The following is a 27,343-nucleotide window of genomic DNA, read 5'->3' as shown; positions in this document are numbered from 1 at the left end:
TTTTTTTTTTTTTTTCAGCTTCAAAATGTACTTTCCAAAACATGAATAACAGGACTTTGCTTTGCTATTCTTCCATGATACAAGGTGCATTCTCCTGGCTAACTTGGAGCTAAACACAGCTCAAATAATAGAAAAAGCACGCATGCACAAAGAGCTGCGTGTATACTACCAGCACATGATTAGCACACGAACTCTTACCTGGTGACTGTGTGTGCATCATAGACGGAGATGGCGTCACTGTGTTGTGATAGGAGGTGGGGGGTGAAGTAAGAGGATATGCTCCCGATCCTCCTGCCTGTTTTGCAAATGGCTGAAATTGTCAACACAGGACAATGAAAATTTTTGACCATTTTGTACTAAAACTAAAGTTAAGTGTGTGCAGGAGAATACTAATGAGAGTTTGGTCCCCATCTATGGAATCTTACAGGTCCATCAACATAGTTGATTGATTCTCTATATCACCTTGTTCAGTACTATTTTTTTTCAGTGGCTATTTGTAGCTCCTCCTCAAGACATAATACCTCTGGCATCTCCTTCCTTTTTATCTGCCAGCCTATAACAGTGAAGTTTCCTGACTCCCCTCCCCATGTTTTATCTTAGTCATTTTCCCTCCCTCAGTCCTCCACTTCGAAGGCAGTAAGTCTCATGTGACCTTCCAAAGCCGCTGTTCATATGCTATGGGCTGTTTATACTGGAATGAGAAACTGCAAAATAAATTAATACATTTTGCCCCCAGGGGAATTCCACAGCAGAGCAGTTTTATAGTCTCCCTTTCTATTTTTTAGTGCTAATCCTTTTAGAACATAAGTTCTTAGAAACCTACCGTTGTGGAAGACAATAAACATTTCTTATTTTGCCTGGAGGGTACCTGTTGTTGTGGTTGCTGTGGTGGTTGCTGGGGTTGAAGCTGTGATATCAAAGAATCCATCATGTCTCCTCCAATAGGAGAAGGTGGGTTATCATCTTCATTTACAGATCTTCTTCGCGCATCCTGATTGCTGTCAACAAACATGTTCAAGAACGTCTGTGGAAAAATCAGTTTTGTTAGAAATTTCTCCATTTAAATGTTATTACATAAATAAGCACGGTATTTGCTGAGCTTTAATACTATCTTTATCAGCTACAGCACATAAGAAACAGGCAGGTCTCTAGAATTAAATACTAGTGGGCATTCATTATATACAGTATGAATAGCTTGCAAAATCTATCAATTCATAAACAAGAGTTTCTCAGTGGATATTTAAGCTTAATTCCCTTTTCCTTTTAAAAAAAGGGTCTTACATCACCACCAAACAAGAAACCTTGCTTACTCACATGAAATATCTCTAGTTAACTGAAGTACCAACATTTTTCCTTAAAAATAAGGAAAAACCTACACCTGGAAAAAGATGCTTGAGAGCAACTCATCAGTATCCAGAACCTACTGGTCTGTTGTATCACACCTACCACTGCCCTGTTTGGATAAGAATGCCCAGGTCGCCTCCTCCATAGCATTCTATTGTACCCAGAGGAATTTGCCAACCCTCTCTACCTTCCTAATTTCATTCTCTTATACTTTCCACTGTTATCTACAATCCCCTTCCTCTTCCCATTAGCCTTCCACTTGGAATTTGTGAAAGAGGTAGATGTTTAGGATCAGCTAAATGCAGTATCAGAGAATCAGTGTTTGGTTGCAACTGTCAGAAGAAAAAATTAGCAAACTACCCTGTTTCACAACAGGTGCCACTTTCTGAGGGCAACTTGTCACGAAGAGCAAACCAACACTGTATTCAGAATCAAAGCCACAGGCTCCTGCCACACACTGATGGAAACTATTTTAAAAGATAATTTTCTGTCTAGAATCATCTAACACGGAGCATTTCTTCACTTGCAACGTAAGAGCACTGTCCTGTCACACAACTTCAGTAAGTTTTAACAAAAGGATGCCTGAACTAGCCTCTACATTATTTTATTACATAGGTAAGAAAAAAAACCCTGACACTTGATGCTAGTTTTCTTAAAGGAAATGTTTTAATTCAAACTAATTAACAAATCTACTGATAAATTAGAAAATTCCTTCTGTACTCAATGTTGGAAGGACTGCAGCTCTTCACAAAAAAAAAAGCTTTGTAAAGCTCTTCACATCACATCCATACTTCAAGTTAGAGGCTCATTTATTTACAAAATGCCAGAAAACACAGAAATGGCCACCTTTAATCCAGGAGCAGGGTAAAAACCTTCAACTATTTTGCTGTTGTCAAAGAGACTGTACGCCCCATCACGTATCGCTACAACACCACGACTCCGGCAGTAGATGTCAATGCAGTACATATTCCTAAAAGCCAGCCTGATATGTGTGGGCGACTGTGGCAGAATTGAGAAGCACTGATAGGCAGTGTTGGTGCGTTGAGTCAGACCCAGCATGGGCACAGTTGGAAGTTTGTTGATGGCATTTAATGGAGCCTGAGTGTCAAACAAAACCTGAAAGAGAACAGATATTGAATCAGGTAGCTTAGCTTTAAGTAAAGGTAAGGGAAAAGGGGGCATAAGTGGGATACCATCTTCCCCAAGCCACCCTCTGCCAAGGAGATCCATAAACAATCATAACCACATGTAATTTTCAAAAGAACAGTTTCATCAGAATTCAGCTCTTAATTATCTTGCACTTTTCTTGAGAGAAATCTTTAAAACGTTACCTGTAGCAACTGCACCACATTTGGTGTTTTATTAAACATCTCCTGGAGCTGGTGCAGAATTGTGTTGTGACAGTTACTGCAACCTGAGTTTGGGCCAACAGTTCCCAGTGAAATGTGGAACTTCTGAAGTATGGAGTTCCACTGAATGCTGATCTGCAATGTCAAGAACATAAAATGGTCTTGGAAACTAGAACAACTACAAGATTATAACAAGAAACCTGGTCTGCTTCAATTTTTTCCCCATTTTTCCTCAAATCTCAACAGATTCCTAACTCACTTTCCTCAAAAGTTGCTGAGGTTGGGGGAAAAGAAAGCACTGTTAACTTTAACATCCATTTAGCTAACTGGATTGTTGGCAACCACAAAACCACCACATCACACAAAAATGGGAACGAGACATGCTAATATGCAAGGAAGTGACATGCAAAATCCACACTGCTACTCTTGCTACTTATGAACTGTCCCAATAAAATGCATATAGAAATACTCTTAAAAATTCAGCTTAGAACATGAACACAAAAAACTTCCAGGAAGCAAATTTCAAGTGCATCATCTGCTTTGCAACAGCTGCACACAAAAACATATTCTTAGTCTGTAATAAATGTGCACGTACTTCCTCCTGTACCTTGCATTTATAGCAAGGGTGTGAGCAAGTACTCAGTTATCAAAGTAATTAATAAGATGTAAATTCAAATACTACAGAGTAAGCTAGAGTTCTGAACAAGGGAACAGCATTGCTACAAAATAATTAAGGACCACCTCATTTGAAAGCATAGTGCTGCATTTAAAACTTTGTTAGAGCCCTTTCTTCTAAGGCAGCAGTGACTAGTAGCAACACCTACCGTAAGTTTGTCAGAAAAAGGCTGCCATGCTAGCTTTCATCAAACAGGAGCATACAACTGTCCTTCCCACAATTTAAAGCATTCTCAAAAATTCTGAACATCTAGTAACCTAACACCTAACCTAAGTGGCACCCTCCATTTCTGTCTTTTCTACATTCATCAATATTAATTCCACAATAATGTAATACAAGGAAATATTTTGTAGCACAATTCTGAGAACTCTAAGCCTATCCAGTCTGTTTTCAAACATACATTTTAAGTACACTTAGGAGTTACTTACTGAGCTCCCCTTCGTAGTTCCATAACAAAGGATAAGTTTTCGGTAATTGTAGATACGAACTTCTGAAAAAATGTTTAAGTGGTTGGGTATGTCTTTGAAGAGAGGAGGGAAAAGAGTTAGACTGAGAAAACCATAGTAATCTGTAAACACATCATTTTAATGAAAAGGAGGTGATTTCTGTACCTGGTAAGGATCGTGCAAACTCCAGGACACATTCATACAGCCGAGCGATACTGTTCCAGTCATTAAGGAACATCTCAACAACTTTGCGACCTCCAACTGGTTCAGATAACTGGTTTTCATACGTCAAGTAAACATGACGGGTTGGTCCTGCAGTGTTAGGAGATGGTAAATACTGATTAAACTAGTGATTCCTAAACCATGGTTTACAGACTATGAGTGAACTGTAGCAAGGGATCAGGAAACATAATTAAATAATAAAAGTGCATCAACTCAGCAATCAAAATTTTTATTTAGGTACGCTGTAGTTTATTAGAAATCTTAAGAGGAGCCAGTTGTCCAGTAACACCAAAACATTAGAACTACTGGAACAGACAACGTAAACCCCAAAGAAACAAAATGTACCAGTCTTCCTAAATAAAACTTACCTTGCTCCCTGGATGAAGTGCTATTAAGTGGACAGTTTGCAAACACCAGCTCAGCCACCCATGTGCGATTATTTCTACCTTGTAATCGGAAAGTGCAATCAAGAAGAGATCGGTCCAGAGCCTTCTGCGTTTCCTCGTTTACACCTTTACAGGGAGGAATTCTATTCATGATTAAAAAAAAAAAAAAAAAAAAAAAAAGATCTCAATTATACACAACACAGTTCCAAAACAAAAAATACCACCTTCTACAATTTCCTGAAGGACTTCCAAGTCTGGACATGAAAGAATGAACAAAACAGCAGCAAAGACAGCTGGACTGCACAGCGAGATATCCTATTCCTCTTCAAGGACTGTAACAATTGTGTTACAAAAGCACTCTGAGTTAAGACCAATTTTTGCATGAATTCAACACCTGCAAGCTACAGACTGCTAAGGGATATGTTGAATTGCCCTGATCTCCTGGTGAAGTAAGAGCATACCAATATAAAGCTTTTCTACAGAGAAACAAGCCAAAAAAGATGAAAATAAGTATGTTCTGTGGCAACCTGAATTCATGAATCAGCTTGCCTTCTAGAACAAGCTCACTCTAAATGCAATGATCAACTTCACAGTTATCTTAGTACCCACTAATTTATTCATATCCCAATGTGAGAACTGAGCTCAGGAGACTAAATAAAGTGTAAGTAAAAACATGTCAAACCTTTTCAAATCCCTTGAGAGTCTATCCAGAAATTTCATGGATCACCCTTAACTTCAGGGCACAAGTTCTCAGTACTTCAATGCTCATATGCAAAGTTAAAAAGATGCATTTAGGGACTGCTGCTTTTATATCACTATACACTTCTGCAGCATAAAAGAAGTTAAGAAGGTTTTACTCTAGAAGGCATCCTTGGGGTTTGGGTTTTTTTTTTGTTTGAAATTGATATAATCTGTTTTACTTCATAACACGAACTGAAGTTTAACTGTCAAGGCTTGAAGTAGGCTTCAAATAGTGTGAAAAACTGGCTGAACTTCCAGGTATAAAACACTGTGGTCAGCAGTTGCATGTCCAATTATTGGCTGTCATTCCTCAGGGTTAACACAGAGGCCAATACCATTTAACAATTTCAATAACCTACATGATGCAAAGGAGTAGCAAGTTTGCAGATGATGCCAAACTGAAGGGAGCACTTAACATGCTGGAGGACAGGGCTGCCATTCAGAGAGACCTCAGACGGCTGGAGGAACGAGTTAACAGGAGCCTCTTGAAGTTCAATGAAAAGAAATGAGAAGTCCTGCACTTGGGCCTAAATAACCTCAAGCAACAGCACAGAGTGTGGACTGACCAGCTGGTTAGCAGCTCTGCAGAAAAAAAAACTTGGGGGCCTGGGAGACAGACTGAACAGCAATCAGCAGCGTGCCCTTGCAGCAATGACAGACCACTGCATCCTGGGCTGTACTAGCCAGGCAATCAAGTGGCTACCCCCCTTCTAGTCAGCATTTGAGATAGTTGTGCCCAGTGAGGGCACAAAACCCCTTGGAGGTTGGAAAATGCAGCTGATGAGCCCTGCTTTAAGCAGAAGGTTGGATCAGATGACCTCCACAGGCTCCTTCCACTCTTACATTACTGTACGAGCCTCAGATGTTTCCTCTACAAGTTTTTTACTATGCAATTGTCTTTTCTGGGATTCCTTGCATTTTCCTCTGCAGTATCAAGTACTAGTAATTGTCAAATAACATATGGAATATGTAGGCCTCTGATCTGATCTAAAATTGCAATTGCATATTCATCAATCATCGCCATATCTTCCTTAGCACTGCTTGGATTGTAAGATTGACGGCTGTCAGACTGTTTCCAGAGCTCCTCAATTTAGGATAATGAAGGAAACAAATTATAGTTGGCTCTGTGTCTACTCTTATTTTCCTTTTTCTCCAGCGCTGCTTCACTGAAGAGTGCAAGATACATAATTGAAATAATTTTAAAAAAACAAACAAAAAACCCAAACCCAAAAATCCCCCCCTGGCCTGATACTTTTAGTGATACTCTACAAACGATCCTTTTTTTCTCTCTCAAGTGTATGTACAGTAATAAAATGAAACAACAGGAGCATATCCTCTTACTTTAATAAACGTATTGCATGGCTGAAGCCATCTCCTTCCACTTGTACTCCTTGGTGAGGAATGTCCATATTAGATAACTAGGAATGACAAGAAAATATTATCCCAAGCAAAATTCGAGAAAAATAACTATAACTTTTCCAAGGATTTTTTTTTTTTTTTTCCTCCTAAGGGTGACAGATGTTTCACATCCTCAAATGCTGGGAAGCCAAAAAACAGTCTGCGCAAATGTGGTATAAAGTTGTCTTCCACCCCCTCCCAGAAGCGTGTCTTTCATCCTCTCATTTTCCTTTGTCCCCCAACTTTTCAAGCTTTTTGCAGTGCTTGGTATTAGAGAACCAGCTCTAACAAGACTAGAGCAACCCGGCGTAGAACATCAGTCACCGAGGCTCAGCTGGTGGGGGAACTCCAAAGCGACCACACGACCACAAGTTTGCTGAACTGTTGCATCTAAACAAGAGAATCCGGAGCAGTACAGGGGAAGAAGGAAACAAAATATTTTTTAATACATACCTCTATACGAAGCCCTATAAATGGCATATTTGTATCACACATGGCTACAATATGAGCTAGCACTTTATTGAAGGCACACATTTCTCCCGACCGTTTTGGCTTCTTAGGTTCTATGGAACATGGATCACCAGATAACTAGAATTAAAATAGAGACAAATGTACTTGCACATTTGAAGTAAACATTTTCAAAAGACGTCAGAGAATACTCATTCATCCAAGTTTTAAATGAATCACACCCTGAGCACAAACTCCTGAAACGATCTGGTCCATTTCAGGACTGAAACAATTCAGTTAAAGTAGTTTTATAATCACCTCCTTCCCTGAAATAGCATTTACATACCGCTAAACCATGTCAGTCCGACCCCAGGAAGTAACCCTTATCAGACCCTGCAAGTCTTTCAAAGACTACACCTACATGGGACAAAGCAAAGCATGTCACACAGATACCAGTGCTCTGTGTATACAAGCTACTGTCGCTATGTCAGCACAGTGCTCTGCCATGGCTCTTTAGAATAGCTGAGGAGGCCTGGCATGAATTAAAAGGCAACAGCTGCAAAATAGTTTCCCGACATCTCCCTAGGGAAGCAGTCCAGAGAACGAAGTCACAACACAATTAAGATGTCAACCATACAAACTTTTGAAACAACACTACTAAAGCTGGTATTGATGCTCAGAATGTGTTTAGCTTTCACACTCTGCAACTAGTCCAATGGCTTTTGAAGCACATACCTTGCGCTTGACACCACTTTTCATTTGTTTTCCACTTTTTGTGTCTAGTACCAACTCTTCAATGTTTGGTTTGAACTGCTGTAGTAAAAGTGCAGTAGCAGGGCTGTCATCTCCTTCAGCATAGCTCACAGAGAGAAAATGGTACTTGTACTCTAGTTCTGTGGGGTTGCCAGAAACATCAAACATCTCTACAACCTATATTTAACCAAAACAACAAATTTAGAAGACCCTCAAGCTAAGAATGTGTCTACATCAGTTCCTACCCTCTCCCCCTCAAGGGAAAGACATTAGTCTTCTTCAGTATATTAATACTGTGGCTAAGAAAGGGATCCAAGAGAAGGAAATCTAAACTTTCGGTAAACATAAAGAGAATCGAAAGGTTGCTGAGAAATAAACCTTTCTGTCCCCCCTCTCCTCTCTCTAAGCCTGAGTGCTTAACAAACCCACTGAATAAGAGACAGGAGGGAGAGGGGAGAGTCAAGGTTTACATCAATCACTTGGTTCCAAGTGTTAGAGTTATCAGTACGACAGACAAACTGTCTGGTATATCCATGACTGGGAGCAAAACACAGAAGCATTTTTCAGTTACTTACAATGTAGTACTGTGGAAGGCGAGTGAGTTTGATAAACAATTTGTGTTTGGAAAGGTTTCCCACTGGATGGCTAGCATAATTAGCTAGTTGAAGAGTTTCACTGCTCACTGTAGGCAGATGTTTTATAGACTGTTTGCAACGCTGCTGTCCAAGCCAGAACCTTGCATTGAAATAAAGGCATTAGTACCCTGAGACTGTTTTACATTATTCTAGTATACTGCTCTTCAGAGCATTACTGTCAAATTAAGTCAGTCATATTCTAAGTCAACATCTAACAGTGCTTACAAGTTATATACAGAAAATCACACAGAAAAATTCACGAGTTCATATTTTCTTATTACTATCTTTACATATTGTCTTCAGCTTGAGTAAGGCAGCTGTGAATTAAAGAAAAGCCCTGAAATTATTCACTGAATGAATTCAATTTTTTTTTTTTTTTTTTTTACACACAATATGAAATTACAATATAAAAAAGAAGGGACAAATTAAAAAACATGCAGATTACAGTTATTTTACAATTTGGAATCTTTGATTATTTTTTGGTATAGAAGAGAAAATCTTTGCTCCCATATGCCGGTAAGCAATACAGCAAAAAGCAATACAGCTGGTAAGCAATACACCAAAGCTGGACGTCACTCTGAATTATGTTATAAACAAACTCATTTACCTGAGTAAGTTTGGACATGAAGAAGCAAGACACCGAATTTATTCTAATGCTTAGAATTAAACTTTGTCCTACTCCAATGGATTTTTGGTTATAGTGACAAGGCCAGAAAGCCTAGCTAGGCTTGAAAGGGGCTCAGAAATGTGTGGCTTTGTTTTTCTATCAAACTTACACCGAAAACAGCAGTGGAAAGTGTGGTTGCTCAGCATCTCTCCATCATAACACACCACATTTATTCTCATATATACATATTAGATACAGCTGTCCTAAAAGACATTTTGTGGGACTGCCTAGCTTTCTCAGCACTACCCAAGCCATTATCTCAAGTACATTATTTATAACAAAGGGAGGTTGATTAGTTTCTCCAGGGTGCCAGCACTTCATGCGTCATCATGCTTGTTTTAGAAGCAAAATTCCTCAAATAGAGGTTTCACCCTGCAATTAGCTCAGAGTACTGGGAATTTCCAAAATGACAGAGCAGGTTGAACTTACAGTTTGCATCTGCATGAAAACTATTTGTATTATTTGCTACAACCACTTATAGGAGCTAAATGTATTTTGTGCTTAAATCTCAGGGCTTTATGGAAGGAAGATTAGAGGTTTAAACCAGCAAGGGCTGAAATGTTAGAAGATAAACAGATATTATTTAAATCATCCTAGGCCACTTCCTGGTTTTTCCTCTGCATTGTGAGAAGAGAGATCGTTCTTGCTGAGAAACAAGAGCGGAATACAGGAGACAGAGAATGAACATGAACACAAAAAGAGATCCCCAGGAAGCAAGTGGTCTGCTACTGACTTAAAGTGAAAAGACTTCATGTGGAGTGTGCACATAGCAATGCAGGAGGCTATGTGTAAGGGGGCAGGCTAAAGGTGGAGTACAGAATCAACTCCAAGCAAAAGTGCAATTTCCCCCACCCATTTAGAGAAGATGGCAAATACTCAAGGTTGCTTAGAACAGCGAGAAAGTATATCCCCTACTGTGGTAAAACATGAAGCCATGTGGTAAAACTTGTGTTTTACCATGCAAGTGTGATCATCCAATACATGAATATGGTGATTCATTCTATGCAAACTAAACAAATCATTCCAAGTCTCTTACTTGAGCTGCTGAAGCCAAGGAATGATACGCTTCATATCATCATTAACAGACTTCTCTACGTCATCGAGTGTCAGTTGATCTGCAAGAACATTAGTTGAGTGAATGGTCTTAGCAGCTGCTCTTCAAACAAAATTTTGACCTTTTAATGAAAGTGTCCCATCTAATTTAACAATTAATCACAGAATCATAGAACAGCCCACGTTGGAAGGGACCTCAAAGATCATCCGGCCCAATCCTTTGTGGGAAAGGGAGCCTTCATGAGATTATCTAACTTGTCCAATTGTATCCTGAAAATCTACAGTGACGGGGGCTTCACCATGTCCCTAGGGAAGGGGTTGTTCCAGTGATTGACTGTTTTCACTGTAAAAAATTTCTTTCTTATATTGAGATGAAGCCTTCCCTGGCGCAACTTGTGAGTGTTGCCCCTTGTCTTCTCCACGTGTCTCATTGTGAAGAGATAGATTAAGATACACAATAACTGATCCATAATGCTTGTAAAAACACAGCAGTATGTTATTAGGCAAATAAACTAGAAGAACTCACTTCCCTTCTTTTCTTAAGTAATCTGAAACCTGAAGTTAAGACTTGAACAGTAACTCAAGATGTATAAGGTCACATAACACAAAACTAAATGAAGACCATATGAAATGACCACATCCATTAGCAGCATAACCCAGGAATCATGAGTCATAAAGACTATGCACTGCAATGATGCCTAACAGTATTTAGCCTGTTGTCCTCTTAAAATATACTGAACTGTGACCATGAAGCACGAAGACCCACTTCTCTATTCCTCAAATTCAAATACTTAATGACTCAAGTGCAGTGTTCATTTGCATTACCCTTATTTACTTACAGAACTTCAAGATTTGACAGAACTGTTCACACAAAATTACCTCATAATGCAGGATTCTTGCAAGATATTAAATACAACGTGGCTTTGCTCCTACTTACCAACACCATACAGCATCAGTTGAAACATTCCAGAATGGAGATCAACAAATACATGCAGGCACTCTGATCGACCACATGGCTCCAAAATCGGAATTACAAGAGTTGGAAGAGCCGTCTCAATGAATGCTAAACAAAAATTGATGTTGATAATTTGATACAAAATTCAAGCTCATCTTATTAAAACTTAGCCCATTATAATCACAAAACCTGGTTGTTTACATAGAAGCAATCTTCACTTGCACATAATTACACCATTAACGTAAAGAGGGAACTGAATATAAGAATTTCTCTGTGAAAATAGTGCTAGCAACAAACCAACAAGAAAAGACAAAACAAATTTGAAGGAGATTATTGATCCTTGAATATCTTTGAATTCACTGCTTCATGATTATAAGCTCAATTCAAATCCCGATAGTTTCAGCAACAGTTTAAGTAAAGTCTCATCCAAAGCTAGCTCAAGAGAATGAAGGATTTGCTTTCAATTCTGAACACACGCAAGTTTTACAGCAGACAACTTTTAACTCTTCAACCCCGACTATAACGCTCCACCAGCTTCATCTATTACACTGCATTTAGAGATATGAGTATTTTACAATTATCAATGCAGAATAATTTAAAATTAAGTCTTGTTAATTCTGAACACGTCCCTTTATTTTTTCATATTTTTATTTGAAATAATGAAAGCAAACACCAAAAAAAAGGAAACCATTCCTAGGCACAAATGAAATTAACTTAAAACAAACTTCAGTAGAAAATACATACAATTGTCATTAACGTTGTAGCTCTTAAGAATGGCTTTTAGCTCCTGAAGTTTTTGATGAGATCTTGCATGGACACTGTCTATTAGGAGTTTTTCTATTGATAGGTGGTCAATCTGTAAAAAAAGGAATGTACCTGAGCAAGTTCAAATTTGATGTGTAGACTTTATGCGTTAGCACACTGGAACAAAGCTACCTAACTTAAAACAATTACTTCAGAAAGAATTTGCTTGGAACTATGGTAACCAAATGAATTATTAAATTGAGTATTTGGATCACTATAAAATACAACAAACTAACATAAGATTCTGTCTATGCAGTAGGCAGTGGGAGAGGTTTTGAGAGAAAACTAGAAGAAAATGTAAAAGAAAAGTAGTTTCACAAACTGCTGTTATCACTCCCTGCGAAGGCCTCCTTGTTCTGCATTAAGGCTGGAGTATTTTCCAGCTTAGCATGCATCTGTTTAACTAGCTTAAGCTGAGGATAAAAAGACCCAACAAACCCCCAAAACCCAACACTCTTAGAAACTGGTTGCCCCTACACAAACACATATGGTAGCTGTGGCATGAAACACAACACACTACTTTTAGTCTTGCTAATGGGGTAACAATGCAGTGAAGACGCAGTGGCAGACACTGAATATGAGCAACCCTACTGAACCCAGCAATATCCAGATGCTTGCACCTAGATCATCTAGAGGCTGTTGCACTGCTGAAGTTTATGCCACCACTTATAGTCACTGTAGCTTACTTGTGCAACCTAAATGAAAGCATTTGCATTTATATCCATTCACATTACAGCCATATTATTTACATATTATGCATAAGCAAAGCTACAGATTACTGCAAAACCTTTTTCTAGTTAACCTCACGTTGCTTTGAAAACTGTTCAAGATGAATTAAACTCAAATTTTATACTAGTATAAAAGATAAATGCAGAAGAGGTTTATACCAGAAGAGAATTACACAGAATTTTGGTACATGCCTTCATACCAGAATGACCTTCCCCTAAAGGCTAGCTTTCCAAGATGAGGCCTTAAAAATCAAGTGTTTATCCATCCACAAGAGCATTTCAACTCAGCAGCTGCTATGAGTTAAATCTTCCTCACGAACAAGTGACTACAGGTTCTATAGCTACATCCAATTTTCAATAGGTTAATGTATAATAACCTGCTTAGACAAACATATTTGTTCATGCCACTGTTTTATATAGTATCTTAAGTGGACAGAAACACAACGTGCTACCTACATCATCACAGCCAAGATCATTATTCAAACACTAGAACAGCAGTGTGTATACCATAGCTGGTAATTTTTTTAAGCTCAGAGAAAGTAGTTATAAAGGGAGTCAGCGTTAACTTTGATAAATCTCAAATTTACAGTGGCCTTGTAACTTAATCTCCAGTCTGTAGACCTGATTCAGTGAGCTTCTGAATCTGTCAGCTCCAGTGGAACTTCAGCAGATGTTCTAGATAAAGCACATTTTCCTGTATTTAGGGATAAATACATTATCTTCACTAAATTAACTGTATATTTAGTAGCCTAAATATGCTAATTTAGGCTATTAAATGAGTAAATTTAGTATATGTGTATACTAATGGCTGGGTAGTCAACTCAAGTGACACGGGGAAGCTGACTTTCAGAGGAAGTTTACACAGCATCTCCAAGACAGGAAAGGGAAAATCTGGCTCTCTGTAAAGCATCTCAAGCCAAACACTAAACATAACTGAAACTTTGCTGTTGTTTCTCCCCAGCCTCAGCATTCTGTCTCCTAAGTGGTGTATAATGCACTGTGAAGTAGGGGTAATTTTTAAGATGAAGTCAAGGCCAATAATTTGTAACAATAATTTTAGGTCCCAACATAAAAATAGCACAACCTAGAGTAACTGCTGACTAGAAAACTTTGAAACAGCTCTTTAAATACAATTGAAGTGAAGCAAACTGACAATGCAAAGCATTTTTCAGTTTTTTGATTTATAAAACTAGATGCCTATTGCAAAGCAAACCTTTACCTTCATGGCTCTTTCCATCAGTTTGGAATCACAGGCTGGCAGTGGAGGCTCATGAGATATTTGTAAGGGTTTTGAGACATCAGTCTCATCAATTTTAATAGTGACCTTATGAAGAGATGCAGTCCCTGTTTTCCTGCCAAGCACCTGTTGACTTAAAATAAAGAGAATAATTAAACCATGTAACTGGAATAGCAGAAAATATGCTTTTCAGTACCTAATCCTTGATTCTCGTTAAAAATAAAGAGTATGTCAGCTGAATTGAAAAAAAAGCATTCATTTTAGTTTACATTTTAACGCAAAACTGTTGGTAAACTATAACTACATAAAGAAGTTTTAGATGGCTGCAAATTCAACACAGAAGAGCATCTGGATTGCTTTTTAAAATTTTATCTAGTACAAGTCAAGCAATAAATACAGTAAAAGATTGACAAAGAACTAATTAATTTATTTAGATGTCTGCATAAACACAAGCTGATTTACAACTGTCTCCATTTTTCTCCTGTACATTGATGTACATCTCTCACTTCTTTGCAAGCCAAGCAACATGTTTAACTACAAGAATTTAGGAGTCTCACATCAAAAAGAAAGTACAATTCTGAAAATTCTGGCTCAAGCTTAGTAAATGAAAACCCTCCTATTATTTCATTTATTGCTAACGGCCCCTTTAAAATTAACTTACTTCCAAACAGAGAGTGAGAGACATTTCCCTGCATGATATCGCTCCACTTGTACAAGGTCACCCCAGCGCTCTCGAATCAGCATTAGTGTTTGTGAATGCAAGACTTCCAACTGAAGTGCTAAGCAGAAGGAGTCTAACGAACAGAGTTAAGAAAATGTAAGACATCCAAAAAGCCCGTACACTACATAAATCCATTTGTCACAAAAGTCAGACAAGATGCTGTCTGAAAACCCACTTATGTACTAATTCAGAGATAAAGACATATTAAAGACACATTCCTGCACATGCTATATCTCATGTTATTATTCACACAGGTGCGATACAGTTAACACACCATCGTCACCTCACTGCAGTTCTTGGTAGCAAGAACTGTCAGTTACCAATACCTTCCAAGTCAGCACTGCATTCTATCTCAAATGAGCACATGCAGCCAGCTGCTGCTGCACTGACTTACCACACAACCTGCCATCTTGAGTACCTCACACCTTTACCTTTGCTGATTAAGTGTGTAACATCAAATTTTACATGCTGGCACCTGAGAATAACTGTTGCCAAGGCCATCACTTTTACTCCACATGCAGACATTTTCCCCTGGCTTAACAGGAAATCATCTTTCTTGACCTCCAGCTACTAGGAATAGCAAGGCTACATTAAACAACTTATTCAGAAGCAACTTTTGGAAGGATACGCAGACAGCTGTACATGTCCTGAAGTGGCTTTTCATCAGCAAACAGCCGTGACTGGACCAACTGATGGATGAAGTTGATCTGCATGCTGTGAACCAAGGCTCGACCATCTTTCATGAATTAAAAATAATTCAGATTAGACATCAAGAAACTAGTTATTTAAAATAATTAACTAAATTAATAAATTAAAAAGGAAAAAAAAATATACAACTGTACTGCGCAATTTCCGTACCAGAATTTCTAACAAAATAACAAAATCCTTGGTTTACTCTGGAAACTTCAGTCAGTCTGCACTGTCACAGTCTACCACTGTTAAGGTATTAAAAGTATATAGAGCAAGGTGAAAACAGGACAAGTATTTACAGCTTCATCATCTTAAGTTCTGATATTTAAAAGACCCAGTATAAACAAGACTTATACAGCACCAGAGATGAACATAATGTTAAAAAGAAAGTGTGAAGGTTTGATTTTTTTTTTTTTTTACCACCAGTTTCCTTGTCTTCAACCAAAATTTCTAGTTTGAGGAGGCGCCAGGGGATGTCAGGGTCATCACCCATCACTGTCAGGGTGGCCTCAAACTCACCCTCAACTCGGAACTTCACACGGCCATTGGCTAAGGAAAAAAATAAAAATGTTTTATATCACTCAGTCTCCTAAGATGTCTCAAAATATCAGTGTGGTAGCTCCTGGCACTCACAATAGATCAATTCCCTATGGTTTCTACTCTGTTGCATATGTTTCTGTGCAACTCTAAAGACTTCACAGTTTCTTCTGCAACAGAACCAGTATCAATAAGCAGCATGGACAGACGTACCAAACTGTTCTGAACAGCAGTACCTTTAGTCATGATAACTATTTAACACTTGTGCTGTTATAATACAGAGTAACATTGAGCTAACTACCAGCCTGACAAGTCACACAAACAAAATGTCTCACTTATTTTTTCCAATTCTTTGCTATATCAAAAATGAATACTTTAAGCAATATTCAAAAGAGGTTCAGAACATGATCTCAGCCCAGGCTGAAATGTAGCCCTGGAAAAAGATTTCACTGCAAACCATTTATTTAACATTAAAATATTGTAACTCCATTTTCATGTGAGGAAGATAATCTTTTGCATAAAGTATATATGCACACAAGCAAAGATTATGTACACTATTTATCTAATTGACATACTTATCCTCACACCTTTGAGAACACTGCTATCAGTTTCAAGAGCTGGGAACAAAGTTCTGACAAAAATATGTAAGCAAGGTCATAAAGAGAATGAGTGGCAGAGCAACAATTTAGTCTGGGTCCTTACTATAACCTGTGGGTCAACCACCTTCTCAACCACTTAAAAAAATATGCCATATACCTTTGCAATTATAGACATATATATAGACACATTCCTACAGAAATTTTAATCATTTTAACTCCCAAAGTTTTATTTTCAAAAGCATCCCAAACATGCTCTTAAAAAAACCAAACCCCAAGTCAGAAACTATTAATCACCAAAACGTTTAGTTAACTGAAAAATCTGAAGAGCTCAGACATATATCCATTTATACTTCTGTTAGGCAAAAATGGCTTTAATGCTGATATTGCAAGTGTTCACATAGGGACCAGTGAAAACTACTACCAAGATTTTTCAAAAACATCTTCAATCTAGGTCTGTGGACTATAGTTTAAACATGGCTGTCTAAGTTAAAAGCATAGACTAGGTCCATTCCAGCCCTATTCTCTGCGATTCTGCAATAACCTAGTCCAGTTTACAGACATCCTTCCTGTAAAAAAGGTGATCTTAATGGCCACCACTACTTGGGCTAAAGGAAAACAGAGATCTGTAAACACATCAAGAGATCTGGCACTGCTGTGAGCCACACAACAAAAGGCATGCATAAATATGAACAAATTATATGCTTGAATATGAGTAACAAAACAGATTAAAAAAGCAACATTGGAGTGACCTGTTTAAGGTAAAGTTCGAAGAGTTTCCACAGAAACACCTAACAGTTTATTTAAATTGCATTTTAAAATTAACTTAAGATAAAGCAGTTACATTGTTAGGCCTAAGACTCTTTTGTAACACATTTGCTGAAAGAGCAAGACAATGTCTACAACCTTTTGCCATTACCTGCACAGGATTTCTTCTTGATAGTAAATAATATTTCAGCAATATTATCGGTGTCCTCATTTTTCAATAGGGGAAAACACATATTTTTATGTCATACAGAGACAGGATCCCAGGGATGCCAGTCTTAATAGGTGCAGCATGCCTAATGGTCTCACTTAAGCTATCTTTTAGCTTTACTTTAGCACTAAAGCAACCATTTTAAATCAGCCTGCAATAATGTATTCTTCAAAAAGTAATTCCAGTTCTTACCAACTGTAAGATTTGCCAGCTGTGGAGGGAGATCTGTAGTCACTAGCCGATGTCGAAGAATCTGGTTTAGCTGATGAAGTGTAGTTTGCTTCTCACTCTTTGTTATTGGGTCAGGAGGGATTATTTTATCCTGTTAAAATAAACAAAAACAAGTCTATATATCTCAAACATGTACAATACATGGACAGTAGCAATGGTGAAAACTAACTAGACTAGAAGTCTGAAAATATAAATACTACAGGCCATTACACACAAGCAAAGTTTTGTATCTCACACTAAGATTTGTTTTCTAGTTGATTTCATTTTACCTGAGACTAACGACTGAATAAAATTGCTCAACTAGGATCAATTAAATAAATTCAGGAACTTACAGCAGGCTAAACTTGTTTTGAAATACTAAGATTTGAAAGCCAGTCCTTATCTGTAGCTATAGATCTAAGTCACAGGTACTACTGCCTATATTACTTCACAAAATCCTGTTATTCTGCATTTTAACAGGAAAAAAAGGCAGCAGCATTAAAAAGGGCAGTTAAGTATTTCAGTCCACTTCCAAATACAGGCAAAATCTCTAAGAACAACAGATGTCAGTATGTCCTTTTCACACTTAATTTTTCTAGGATGGTGGCATAGCACGTGAAAATACTTAAAGAATCAAGGAAGAAGAGCTGCTACTATACTCATTCTAGAGCAGAACTAGTTTAAATGGGGTGCTCTGCATGAGAAACTGACACTAGAGAGACTTGGCACTAGGCCTGCATTAAACTACAGTCCCATTTGCACACAGACAATTAGCTTCATTAACATACATTTGACACTATACAGGAGATTTCCCCACCCCCCACCCCCAAGACATATGGTAGCATTATTTACCCTAATGCAGGTAGGCAGACGCGGGTATGATCCAGTTGTCAGTACATCAATAGCATATGGGATAGCAAAACTAGGTAGACGAGCATGAACCAAAGCATCTCTAGCTAGAGATGCCAGGCGATCAGCAGTGTCCACAAACAGAATGGCTTGCTGATCTAAAAAACTTGATATCATCTGTAGAGGACAAGGAAAAAAAAATAAAAATGTATGTGTTCAAAAAATGCACAAATCAATACCCCTTTATATTCAGTTCATCTAGTGCACAACTGACATGATTTTATCTGTCACTGCCAATTCAAGTAATCACATCTATAAAACAAAGAAAGAAAGTATATTCTGGCCATTTCTTACATTCATACGCAAGGACACTTTAAATCCACATGCCATTTCTGATGCTGGGGAGGATCTCTAAAGCTTCACAGCTCTTTATCTGATAATTGCTACTGGAATGCAACCATACTTGTTTGTAATCACTTGGGGCTTGTATTTTTGCAACATTCTGGACTTTATTCTTATTTAACCAAAAGCAGGATGGAAGCGATAGTAAGAACTAACACACCAAGATCACCATCTTCCCTGTCCTATCACCAAACCCCAAAGTGCTCCTGAAAAAGCCTTTCATTTTTTGCCACTGATGAGTTTTCAGGAACATGAACTGTTGAAAGACAAGATTATACAATTTCTAGATAGGAAGAAATTGGCTGTAATTTAATATTAATTTGCCTATAAAATAGGCTTTAAAAAAAACCCCACTTCTATAGTAATGAGAAGTTAGGTTGTACCAAAATCTCCTATCATCTAGAGATTATTTCACACCAAACTCTGTTGCTAACTTACCGCGCATTTTTCCACCTTTCCAGCATTATTAGCCCATTTGACTAAGGCTAACAAACGAACAAACAGCTGACGAGTGCGACTTGCAAACTGCACTATTTCTATTTTTCTGGAAAAAAACAAATGTACATTAAGCCAGTGCTCAGATATATAATAAAGCAGCAATTTAACTCTGTGCCAATAAAAAAAGCTGTAATGATAACTTTAATTGTGTTAATGGAGACATCACTAATATATGGCTTGTTTGATAATAACATCGGGGAAAAAAAAAAGCTCAATGTTCTGAATACCTACATGCTAACAACATACATGGATTCTAACCAACCAAGATTGTCTGGGGAAACAAAAAAAGCATACTCACATGAATTGATCATTGATTTTAAGAGAAACAATTCCATAGTGAACAGAACTGAATTATTTTTATACCTTGTACAGTATTTCACTGCAGCTTATAATTAAGTTTAAACCAGAAAAGGCAATATACCTAGGGGTTACAGGACCTGGCAGTAACATTACACTGACATTCATTTAAAAAATAAATTAATCAGATACTAAACAAAATATCACTCTAGTAATTTTAAGATGTCTTTACACTGTATGTTACAGTATCTACCATTTTTCCAGGAAGTATGGTGGTGGTAGGGAAGACCCAAAACCCCCCCACACTTTTATTTTCCTCTCTATTCCTGCCTTGCAAAGACATTGGGATAAGCAGAAATTACTGACAGTCAATATTCCTCCCATCCTGCTTTGTATGAAATAGTCAAAATGAGGCAGTGTATGGTGGCATGTCTTTAAGAGTGATTTTTTGTAAAAGACAAAGTAATAGGAGCGCACCCAGCTTTCCCCCCTTCATTACAGATCTACAGTGTAGATGCATTAGACAAGACATGCAGATCTACAGTGTAGGTCTGTAATACTATACACTCTGAAATACCATTTCATCTACTGTTTATAAAGGTTTTCCTCCCTTTTTACACATTCAATTCACTAATTTCACCATGGTTTTCTAGTTACTTTGAAAAAAAAAAAACCAAACCCAAAACCAAACCAAGATGTTCTCCTGACATGATTTTCTAAAACAACAAAAGCATCTGGACAAAAATTATGTTAATCAGTGCAACAGATATTGGCCTCTACCAAACAGAAGTTGTATCTCCTTCTGATCCTAATCTGTAAAACACACACTCATAATATAGATAGAGCCTGTTTTTGCTGAAAGTGTTGGTGTAATGACGTTAACTCTTTTGTGCAGTAAGTAAAGCATAATCTGCTTGTAGCAGATGAACATTTAGGCCAGAAGCACAACTAATACCATCTGGTCCAGCTTCTTGCATTACATACTACAAACCTCATCCAAGAACTTGGGCATTAAGCCAATAGCTTCTCTGTATTCTAGAGCATATGTTTTAGAATGGCATTCAGCCTGATATTAAGATTTCAAGTGGTGGACAAGCTGCTCTATGTACATACTGCTCTAACAGTAATCATACCATGAAAACAAGATGTTGAGAATTTTGAAAGATTCAGAAAAAAATTCATGGGATTTGAAAGATGCCTAGAGTAAGACTTTAGAAAGCCAGTAATCTCTCAGACAAACTCCATATTGTTTGATAAAATCTAGTAGTTATATCAATCAAGCTGCTGTGGTAAAAACAGTACGATAGCAAGAAAAATTCAAACTGATGTTCTGTGACTAGAAATTAAAGGTAGACAACCCCTCCAACATCCCCAAAAAAGCAGAAAAGAGGACAGGAAATTAATAATGAAAATTATTGATAAAACTGGACACCGTATTCCAGTAACTGTTCCACTAATACCACATGTATGAAGTTACAGAAGACTTGCTACTTCTACTTGACAGAATCCTGCTTCTAGAACCACCACCACCATCCCTGAATGACAACTGCATTGGGAATTCACATCCATCTACTTCTGTACTAGAAACCCAAAGTCTTTCAATTCTGCTGCATTCCTTCATCCTTCATTAGAGATACAGGACCTTATGCTGGGCTGCACAAAAAAAAAATAAATTATTCAAGGAAGATGAAACTTAAGGAAAGAGCACATTTACAAGGCCTATAAAAGCAAAACAAAACACATTAAAAAGCTTTCTAACAACCACAGTACTCAGTGCATTCTGTACCTTGGTCTTTACAGGTAAGTTCTGATCTCAGGGGTTTCAGATCCTTCAGACTACTAGCTGAGTCTGGGGAAGTGAAGCCTTAGCTACAGTAGAAGAATATAAAGTTAAGGACCACTTAAGCAAGCTTCACATAGAAAAGTCCATTGGAGTGGATGGGATGCATCCAAGGGTGCTGAGCGAACTGACCCGTGCCACTGTAAAGTCACTCTCTATCGTTTTCAAAAGGCCATAGTGATCAAAAGTCTTCATGACTGAAAAAAGGCAAACACCGTGCCCTCTTCAAGAAGGTCAAGAAGGTCAAGAAGGATCTAGGGACCTATATGCCAGTTGGCCTAAGCTCAGTTAAGAAGAAAATTTGTAGAACAAATCTTTCCAGAAGCTGTGTCCAAATAACGAACATGAAAGTAGCCTGGCAACAGTCAGCACAGATTTCACAGATTTGCCAAGGACAAACCATTCCTGATCAATGCAATTGCCTTCTACAGGATGAACAGCTCTGTGATCAAGGGGAGAACAGAAGTTGCATTTACATTGACTTTTGCACAGCTTTTGACAAGATCTCCCATAGTATTCTTGTAGCCAAGTTGGTGAGATATGGCACGGGCAAGCGGACTACAAGGTAGGTGAAAAACTGACAACACTGCTAGGAATAAAACGTTGCAACTGGCTACCAGCTGGTTTTCTTTAATGCTGGTTTCTAGTGGTGTTCCTTTAGGGTCAATACTGGGGCCAGTAAAATTTAACACCTCCAGCAACAACCTGCATGATACGAAAGAATGCACTCTTTGGAAGGCTGCAGGTGATGCCAAACTAGTGGGTGCAAAGACAGTGACCTCAGCTAGCTGGAGGAACTGGTTGACAGGAACCTCATGAAGTTCACCAAAACCACATGCAAAGTCCTGCATTTGGAACCAAACAATCTCATGTAACAGCACAGGCTGGGTACTAAGCACAGGCTGGGCAGCAGCTCTGCAGAAGTGGACCTGGGGGTCCTGGTGGACAGCTGATCAGGCATGAGCAATGTGCCCTTGCAACAATGACATGCTGCATTAGCACCAGTACAGCCTAGGTCAAGGAAAGGGATTGTTCACCTTGAGTCTGCATTTGTGAGACCGCGTCTGAAGCACTATGTCCAGTTTTAAACTCCCTGGCCAATAAAGATACTGCTGTACAGAAGTGGATTAGGGGCTGGAACACAAGGAGGGACTGAGGAAGGTGTGTTAATTTATGCTTAAGAAGAGAAGGCTATGGCGAGATCCTACTGCCATCTCCAAATATCTAAAGGGGTGTTACAGAGAAGATGGAATCAGACTCTCCTCAAAAGTGCAAAAGGCTGAGGGACAACAGCCACAAACTAAAACAGTGAAAAACTAGTTAGACATTAGGAAAACAAACAAAGATGCAGACAGTAAGGCAGTCAAAGACTAAAGTAGGTTTCCCAGAAAGGTTACAGGATTCTCATTCTTGAAAATATTTAAAACTCAACTGGATATGACTCTGAACAACCTGAATCAACTTTGCAACTGTCTTTTACTTCAAGCAGAGGGTTGGATTAGGCATCTCCAGAGTGCCATTCCAACCAAAATTATTATCTGTGTCTATGACATCAGTGAAGTAACAGTCATTTTGTCATTAGAAAAAAACGGAACTCAGTGTTTCACAAAAATTAGGTGTGTATTTGCACTATTGTGGAAGTAATGAGTAACATGTTTTTACAACAGTTCTGAGTGTTTTGGTTTTTTTTTAATCTTGTGTAGCTGATAGAGTGTTTGCTGCAAGTTTGAGAAGTAAGTCTTGTTCAGTAACTATGGCAAAACAGCCTGTTTTTAGGAAAACAGTATGTTTATGTAGTTCTTGGAAGTATTTTAACAATAATTCTCTTTTAAATACTTCTCAGCAGGAACCATTCATTCAGGAATGCAGGTGTAAGGTTTCACCTTTGATTTTCCCACAACAGAACGCAGGGCCTTGCAAAGTCACTATAACCCAAGTTCCAGTTAAATCTTATACAACTATTACTGTGTTGAGATATATCTCACTTTATTGGAGGATATAAAGGAAAAGATAAAGAATACTGAGCAAAAAATCGTCTCCATTATCAAGAAGCAAGACCCTGGATTTCCCCCAGAACTCAGCACTATTAATTTTACATCACAGTACTAGTGTTCTTCTAATCCAACCACTTCTTTCTTGTTGCAAAAGTTATATATTCCTATCATTGATAACTAATAAACGACCCCTTACAAAGAAAAGCCATATTATACTATGATGCATAGTTTCTCATCAGTTTTTCTTATCACGGCATCTTTTAGCTAGGGACTGTAGTAATGAACTTAAGATTTTATGTGAACTTTATTAGAGGATAATACCATTACATCTTCACCAAAGTATGCATGTCATGTCACCAGGCTAGCTTCAAGAAACAGAGCTTGAAGCCCAACTACTGTTGCCACTACAGCTTTCAAAATAGAATAATCTGGATAATTAAATTACATTCCTTACAGATTTCCTCCAAGAGCTGGAAAACCACTTCACCAAGAAGAGTTGTAAATCAAAGCTAACAAGGATGTGAACATTTAATTTCAAGACAATTACATTCTTTGTAACCATTGAAGGCTGTCTTATTTTCTTTTACCTGTAATCCATAAGGACTTAAGTTGTTTCTCCAGGCCTGTGTGGCCCACAAAGTAGATTCCAGCTTTACCAAGAAATACTAAACATCTAGATGGGAGAACCTCCCCCTCCCCAGTATGAGGGAGCTCTGGACCTAAGCTGAATGTAATTTCCTCAGCAAATAGAGTGATAATTATAAACACGCAAACAAACAATAAAAAACAGATTGTTTCTCTTCATAAAATATTATGCCTAAGGAAAAGGGGCACAAGGAATCATCCCACATTATGGTTCCCTGAAAATGGGATTAATTCCACAACATGTTATTAGAGTTCGGAAGATTTGAGATAACTGAATTAATGATCATCCTGGTACACAGAATTCTTTATCAACATTCTTAGGAATATCCTAGCTGCTATACATCTCCAAAGAAAATTAGGTCAATCAGCATGTCAACACAAATAGCAAAGGAAACAATTTTCTGACAACTTCCATAAAATTTATTCAAAGAAACAAAATAGTAAATCAAGTTCTTTCATCACCTTGGAGGTGGGGTGGGAGTTGGGTGAGGGATAAAAAAAGAAAACAAAACAAGGCCTTTTCTGATCTCTTACATTTGTTTTCCAATAATCTTCACACTTCAAAAACCCACAGAACAGAAGCAAAAAACAGCACTCATAATAAGAAAGATCAGGTAAAATGGAAAAGAGCAGAAAAGAGGTTTTTACCTTGTTTTAATTGTTGACCTGCTTCTTCTGACCAAAAAGTTTCTTTATCACACTAACTACAATCTAGAATCTATTTAAGTTCTCCAGTTCCCTTGTACATCAGCTTTACTGTCACTTCATTGCTTCAAGACACATGAATTTATTTATATAATCTTAACATCCTAAACAAAGTTCTATATTTTAACATGCATTATAGACTGTCTTATTGTAACTCACCTTTCCATATCAGTCTTTCTTGGTAATCTATATTAAAAAGGGAAGAAAAAAAAAAAAAAAAAAGAGAAATGTGTATTATATACTGTTCTATTACATTTCAGTCTACTAGAACTTGTTAGTAACTTTCAACTGAGTACAAGAAGAACTTCCACATACTTACAAAGAGCACTTCAAAACTTCTATAATTGCAAATGTTTACTAAATACAGTGAAATTACATGTTTGATAAAGAAAGTAGCTTGACACCTCTAGAAAGTAGTAGTTAAGGGGGAAAAAGAAAATAAAGTCAGGTGTATAATAGCACCACAGGGTACCTACCGCTATCCTGTACCAGTTAACATGGAACTGGTCAAGTTAATTTAAAATCTTGATGAAGGGTGCTGAAATACTAAGATATCTGCTAAACTAGTAAGCCACACAGCATCACTGCCTGCGCTTTGTAATTGATGATTCTCACTAAGCATCCATGAATAGAGTTACTTAATTCATATTAACAATCCTAGAATATCTGCAGCAGGTGTTAAAATTGGCTATTTCCTGACCTGCCTGAAATGAGTTTCTCTTCCCTTCGTAATCAATCTAGAAGTGGAGAAATGCCATACTCCAGAACTTTATCAACAACCTCTCTGACAGATGCCACCATAGAGACGGGACTGTATTTCTGTAATGTTCTACAGGTATCACATGCATCTCATTTTACAAGGGTTTTTTTTATTATTACTTCATTCCAGCTGGTGCTGGTAAAGGAATGAAAAAACATTTTGTTGGAGGGAAGGAGGAGAATACTTTCCAGCTGGTCTTTCTACTAGCTAAATCCGTACTTTATGGAGAAATACACTAGAAAAATCTAGTTCGCTCTGCTTTTGGAGGGGACATCACATAATCAAAGTGCTCAAAGCATTACTGAGGCGTTGTTCACACTACTAATTTTATTTTGTACCTTAATGGTGTACTTAAGTCAAAAGGACCTGTTGTATACCTTAAAACAAGAATAAAAGACATCACAGGCATGTGTTCCTACAGGAACGCATACGGTATCAGTTACTGTCTGCTCATACTATAAACATGCAGGAAGACTTCTTGACTGACATTTTGGAAGTTCTTCCAAAGCTAACTAAAATTCTAAAACTCCTCATTCTTTCCAGAGTTTGAGCACTCTTAAGCCCTAGTCAAGAAAAACTGTTTGCATACTTACCAGATAGCTATTTTGCAAGAACTATACCTATTTTTTTTTTCCATTTGTTCTGTATGTCACTCCTTAAAACATACAGGTTCCCCACAAGAACCTCTAAGGTTAAACAAACTAAAAGCAAAAGAGGTTTATTCAGAGTCCAAATGCTTTCATTAAAGTTTTTCTTGGCCCAAACCCATTCTTTTGTTTTGCCACTTCAAACACAACAACATCAGCACAGCAGATCATAGAGTAAATGTAAATAATTTATTTTCTTTCCCCAAAATAATCAAATGGTATTTTAAAAAGTACACAGGTAACTCAAGGAGTTGCAATATCTGAAATATATCTCAGTTTCACATGTTCCAGTTTCACGTATTTTGTTATCAGCACAGCCTCTACAGTTGGGTTTTTCTGACAGTAATTTGGGGGCCAACTTAAGTGTTTACCCAGATAATCAGCAACACTAAGCTGCTCTGCATTCCTCACCATCGTTCTCTCTCTAAATGACAGATCACCCAGCAGCTTTCGCTAGGCCCCTCAACACAGCCCGATGCAGAGACAAACCTGCACGAACAGGGTGTGCATTTCCCCGGAGTGGGAGAAGGGGAAGGGGCAACCACCTCCCCCCTCTCCAGCCCGGCGTCCGGGGAAGATCCCTAACGAGGCCTCCTCATCCTGCCGGGATACCGGGCGGCGGCACTGCTAGCCCTGGCAACCGGGCCGGCAGAGGGGCGGGAGCGGGCCGGGGGGAATCCGGGGCACTCACAGGTCGGCCAGCACGGTGAGCTCGGCGTAGGTCCGGTGCAGGAGGAAGTCGATGAGGGTGCTTAGCCGGTAGCCGGGGCTGGCGGCGGCTGTCACAGCCCCAGGGGCCGGCGGGGCCGGGGCTGACGCTGGGCCCCCGCCGGCCGGCACCAGCTGGTTGCTCTCCAGCTGCACCGGCGCCATGGCGGCAGCGACAGCAGCAGCGTCTCAACCCTGGAGAGGAACCGCTAGGCAGCCCGGGGCAGCCGGCGCTCCCGGTGGCACCGGCACCCGGCCCGACTCGCCCCACACAGAGGGAGGGGGAGGAGACCGGGGGCTGGCGCGGGCCCCGGCGCTAGGGCGGCACCGAGGAGGGCTCGGCAGCGCTCAGAGCCCGCTTGGCGCAGGGGCCGCCGCCATGTTGGGGGCACGGAACCGGAAGCGAACAGCTGTGGCGGACCGGAAA

At 38.7% G+C, this 27,343-nt stretch overlaps 1 protein-coding gene across 1 annotated transcript in view; it reads right to left on the bottom strand.

Moving 5' to 3' along the window:
• The window catches only part of MED14 (mediator complex subunit 14), a 35,975-nt gene extending 8,894 nt beyond the window's left edge, over positions 1–27,081 (bottom strand). Inside the window, exons 1-23 of the mRNA XM_074145278.1 lie at positions 26,900–27,081; positions 24,961–24,987; positions 19,261–19,366; positions 18,424–18,597; positions 17,554–17,683; positions 15,673–15,801; positions 15,191–15,298; positions 14,503–14,635; positions 13,824–13,974; positions 11,817–11,928; positions 11,055–11,180; positions 10,101–10,179; positions 8,338–8,497; positions 7,745–7,939; positions 7,016–7,150; positions 6,506–6,582; positions 4,406–4,566; positions 3,981–4,127; positions 3,798–3,889; positions 2,676–2,828; positions 2,191–2,460; positions 869–1,024; positions 199–310 (exon numbers count right to left, since the gene is read on the bottom strand). Coding sequence (XP_074001379.1) covers positions 199–310; positions 869–1,024; positions 2,191–2,460; positions 2,676–2,828; positions 3,798–3,889; positions 3,981–4,127; positions 4,406–4,566; positions 6,506–6,582; positions 7,016–7,150; positions 7,745–7,939; positions 8,338–8,497; positions 10,101–10,179; positions 11,055–11,180; positions 11,817–11,928; positions 13,824–13,974; positions 14,503–14,635; positions 15,191–15,298; positions 15,673–15,801; positions 17,554–17,683; positions 18,424–18,597; positions 19,261–19,366; positions 24,961–24,987; positions 26,900–27,081 — 3,115 coding nt within the window. The remainder of the gene's footprint in view (positions 1–198; positions 311–868; positions 1,025–2,190; positions 2,461–2,675; positions 2,829–3,797; positions 3,890–3,980; positions 4,128–4,405; positions 4,567–6,505; positions 6,583–7,015; positions 7,151–7,744; positions 7,940–8,337; positions 8,498–10,100; positions 10,180–11,054; positions 11,181–11,816; positions 11,929–13,823; positions 13,975–14,502; positions 14,636–15,190; positions 15,299–15,672; positions 15,802–17,553; positions 17,684–18,423; positions 18,598–19,260; positions 19,367–24,960; positions 24,988–26,899) is intronic.
• Positions 27,082–27,343: the final 262 nt, after the last annotated feature.

This window comes from Numenius arquata, chromosome 1, assembly GCF_964106895.1.
Source record: "Numenius arquata chromosome 1, bNumArq3.hap1.1, whole genome shotgun sequence".
Taxonomy (NCBI): Eukaryota; Metazoa; Chordata; class Aves; order Charadriiformes; family Scolopacidae; genus Numenius; species Numenius arquata.
The sequence above is the reverse complement of the archived record's forward strand: the minus strand, read 5'-3'. Positions and strand labels throughout refer to the sequence as shown.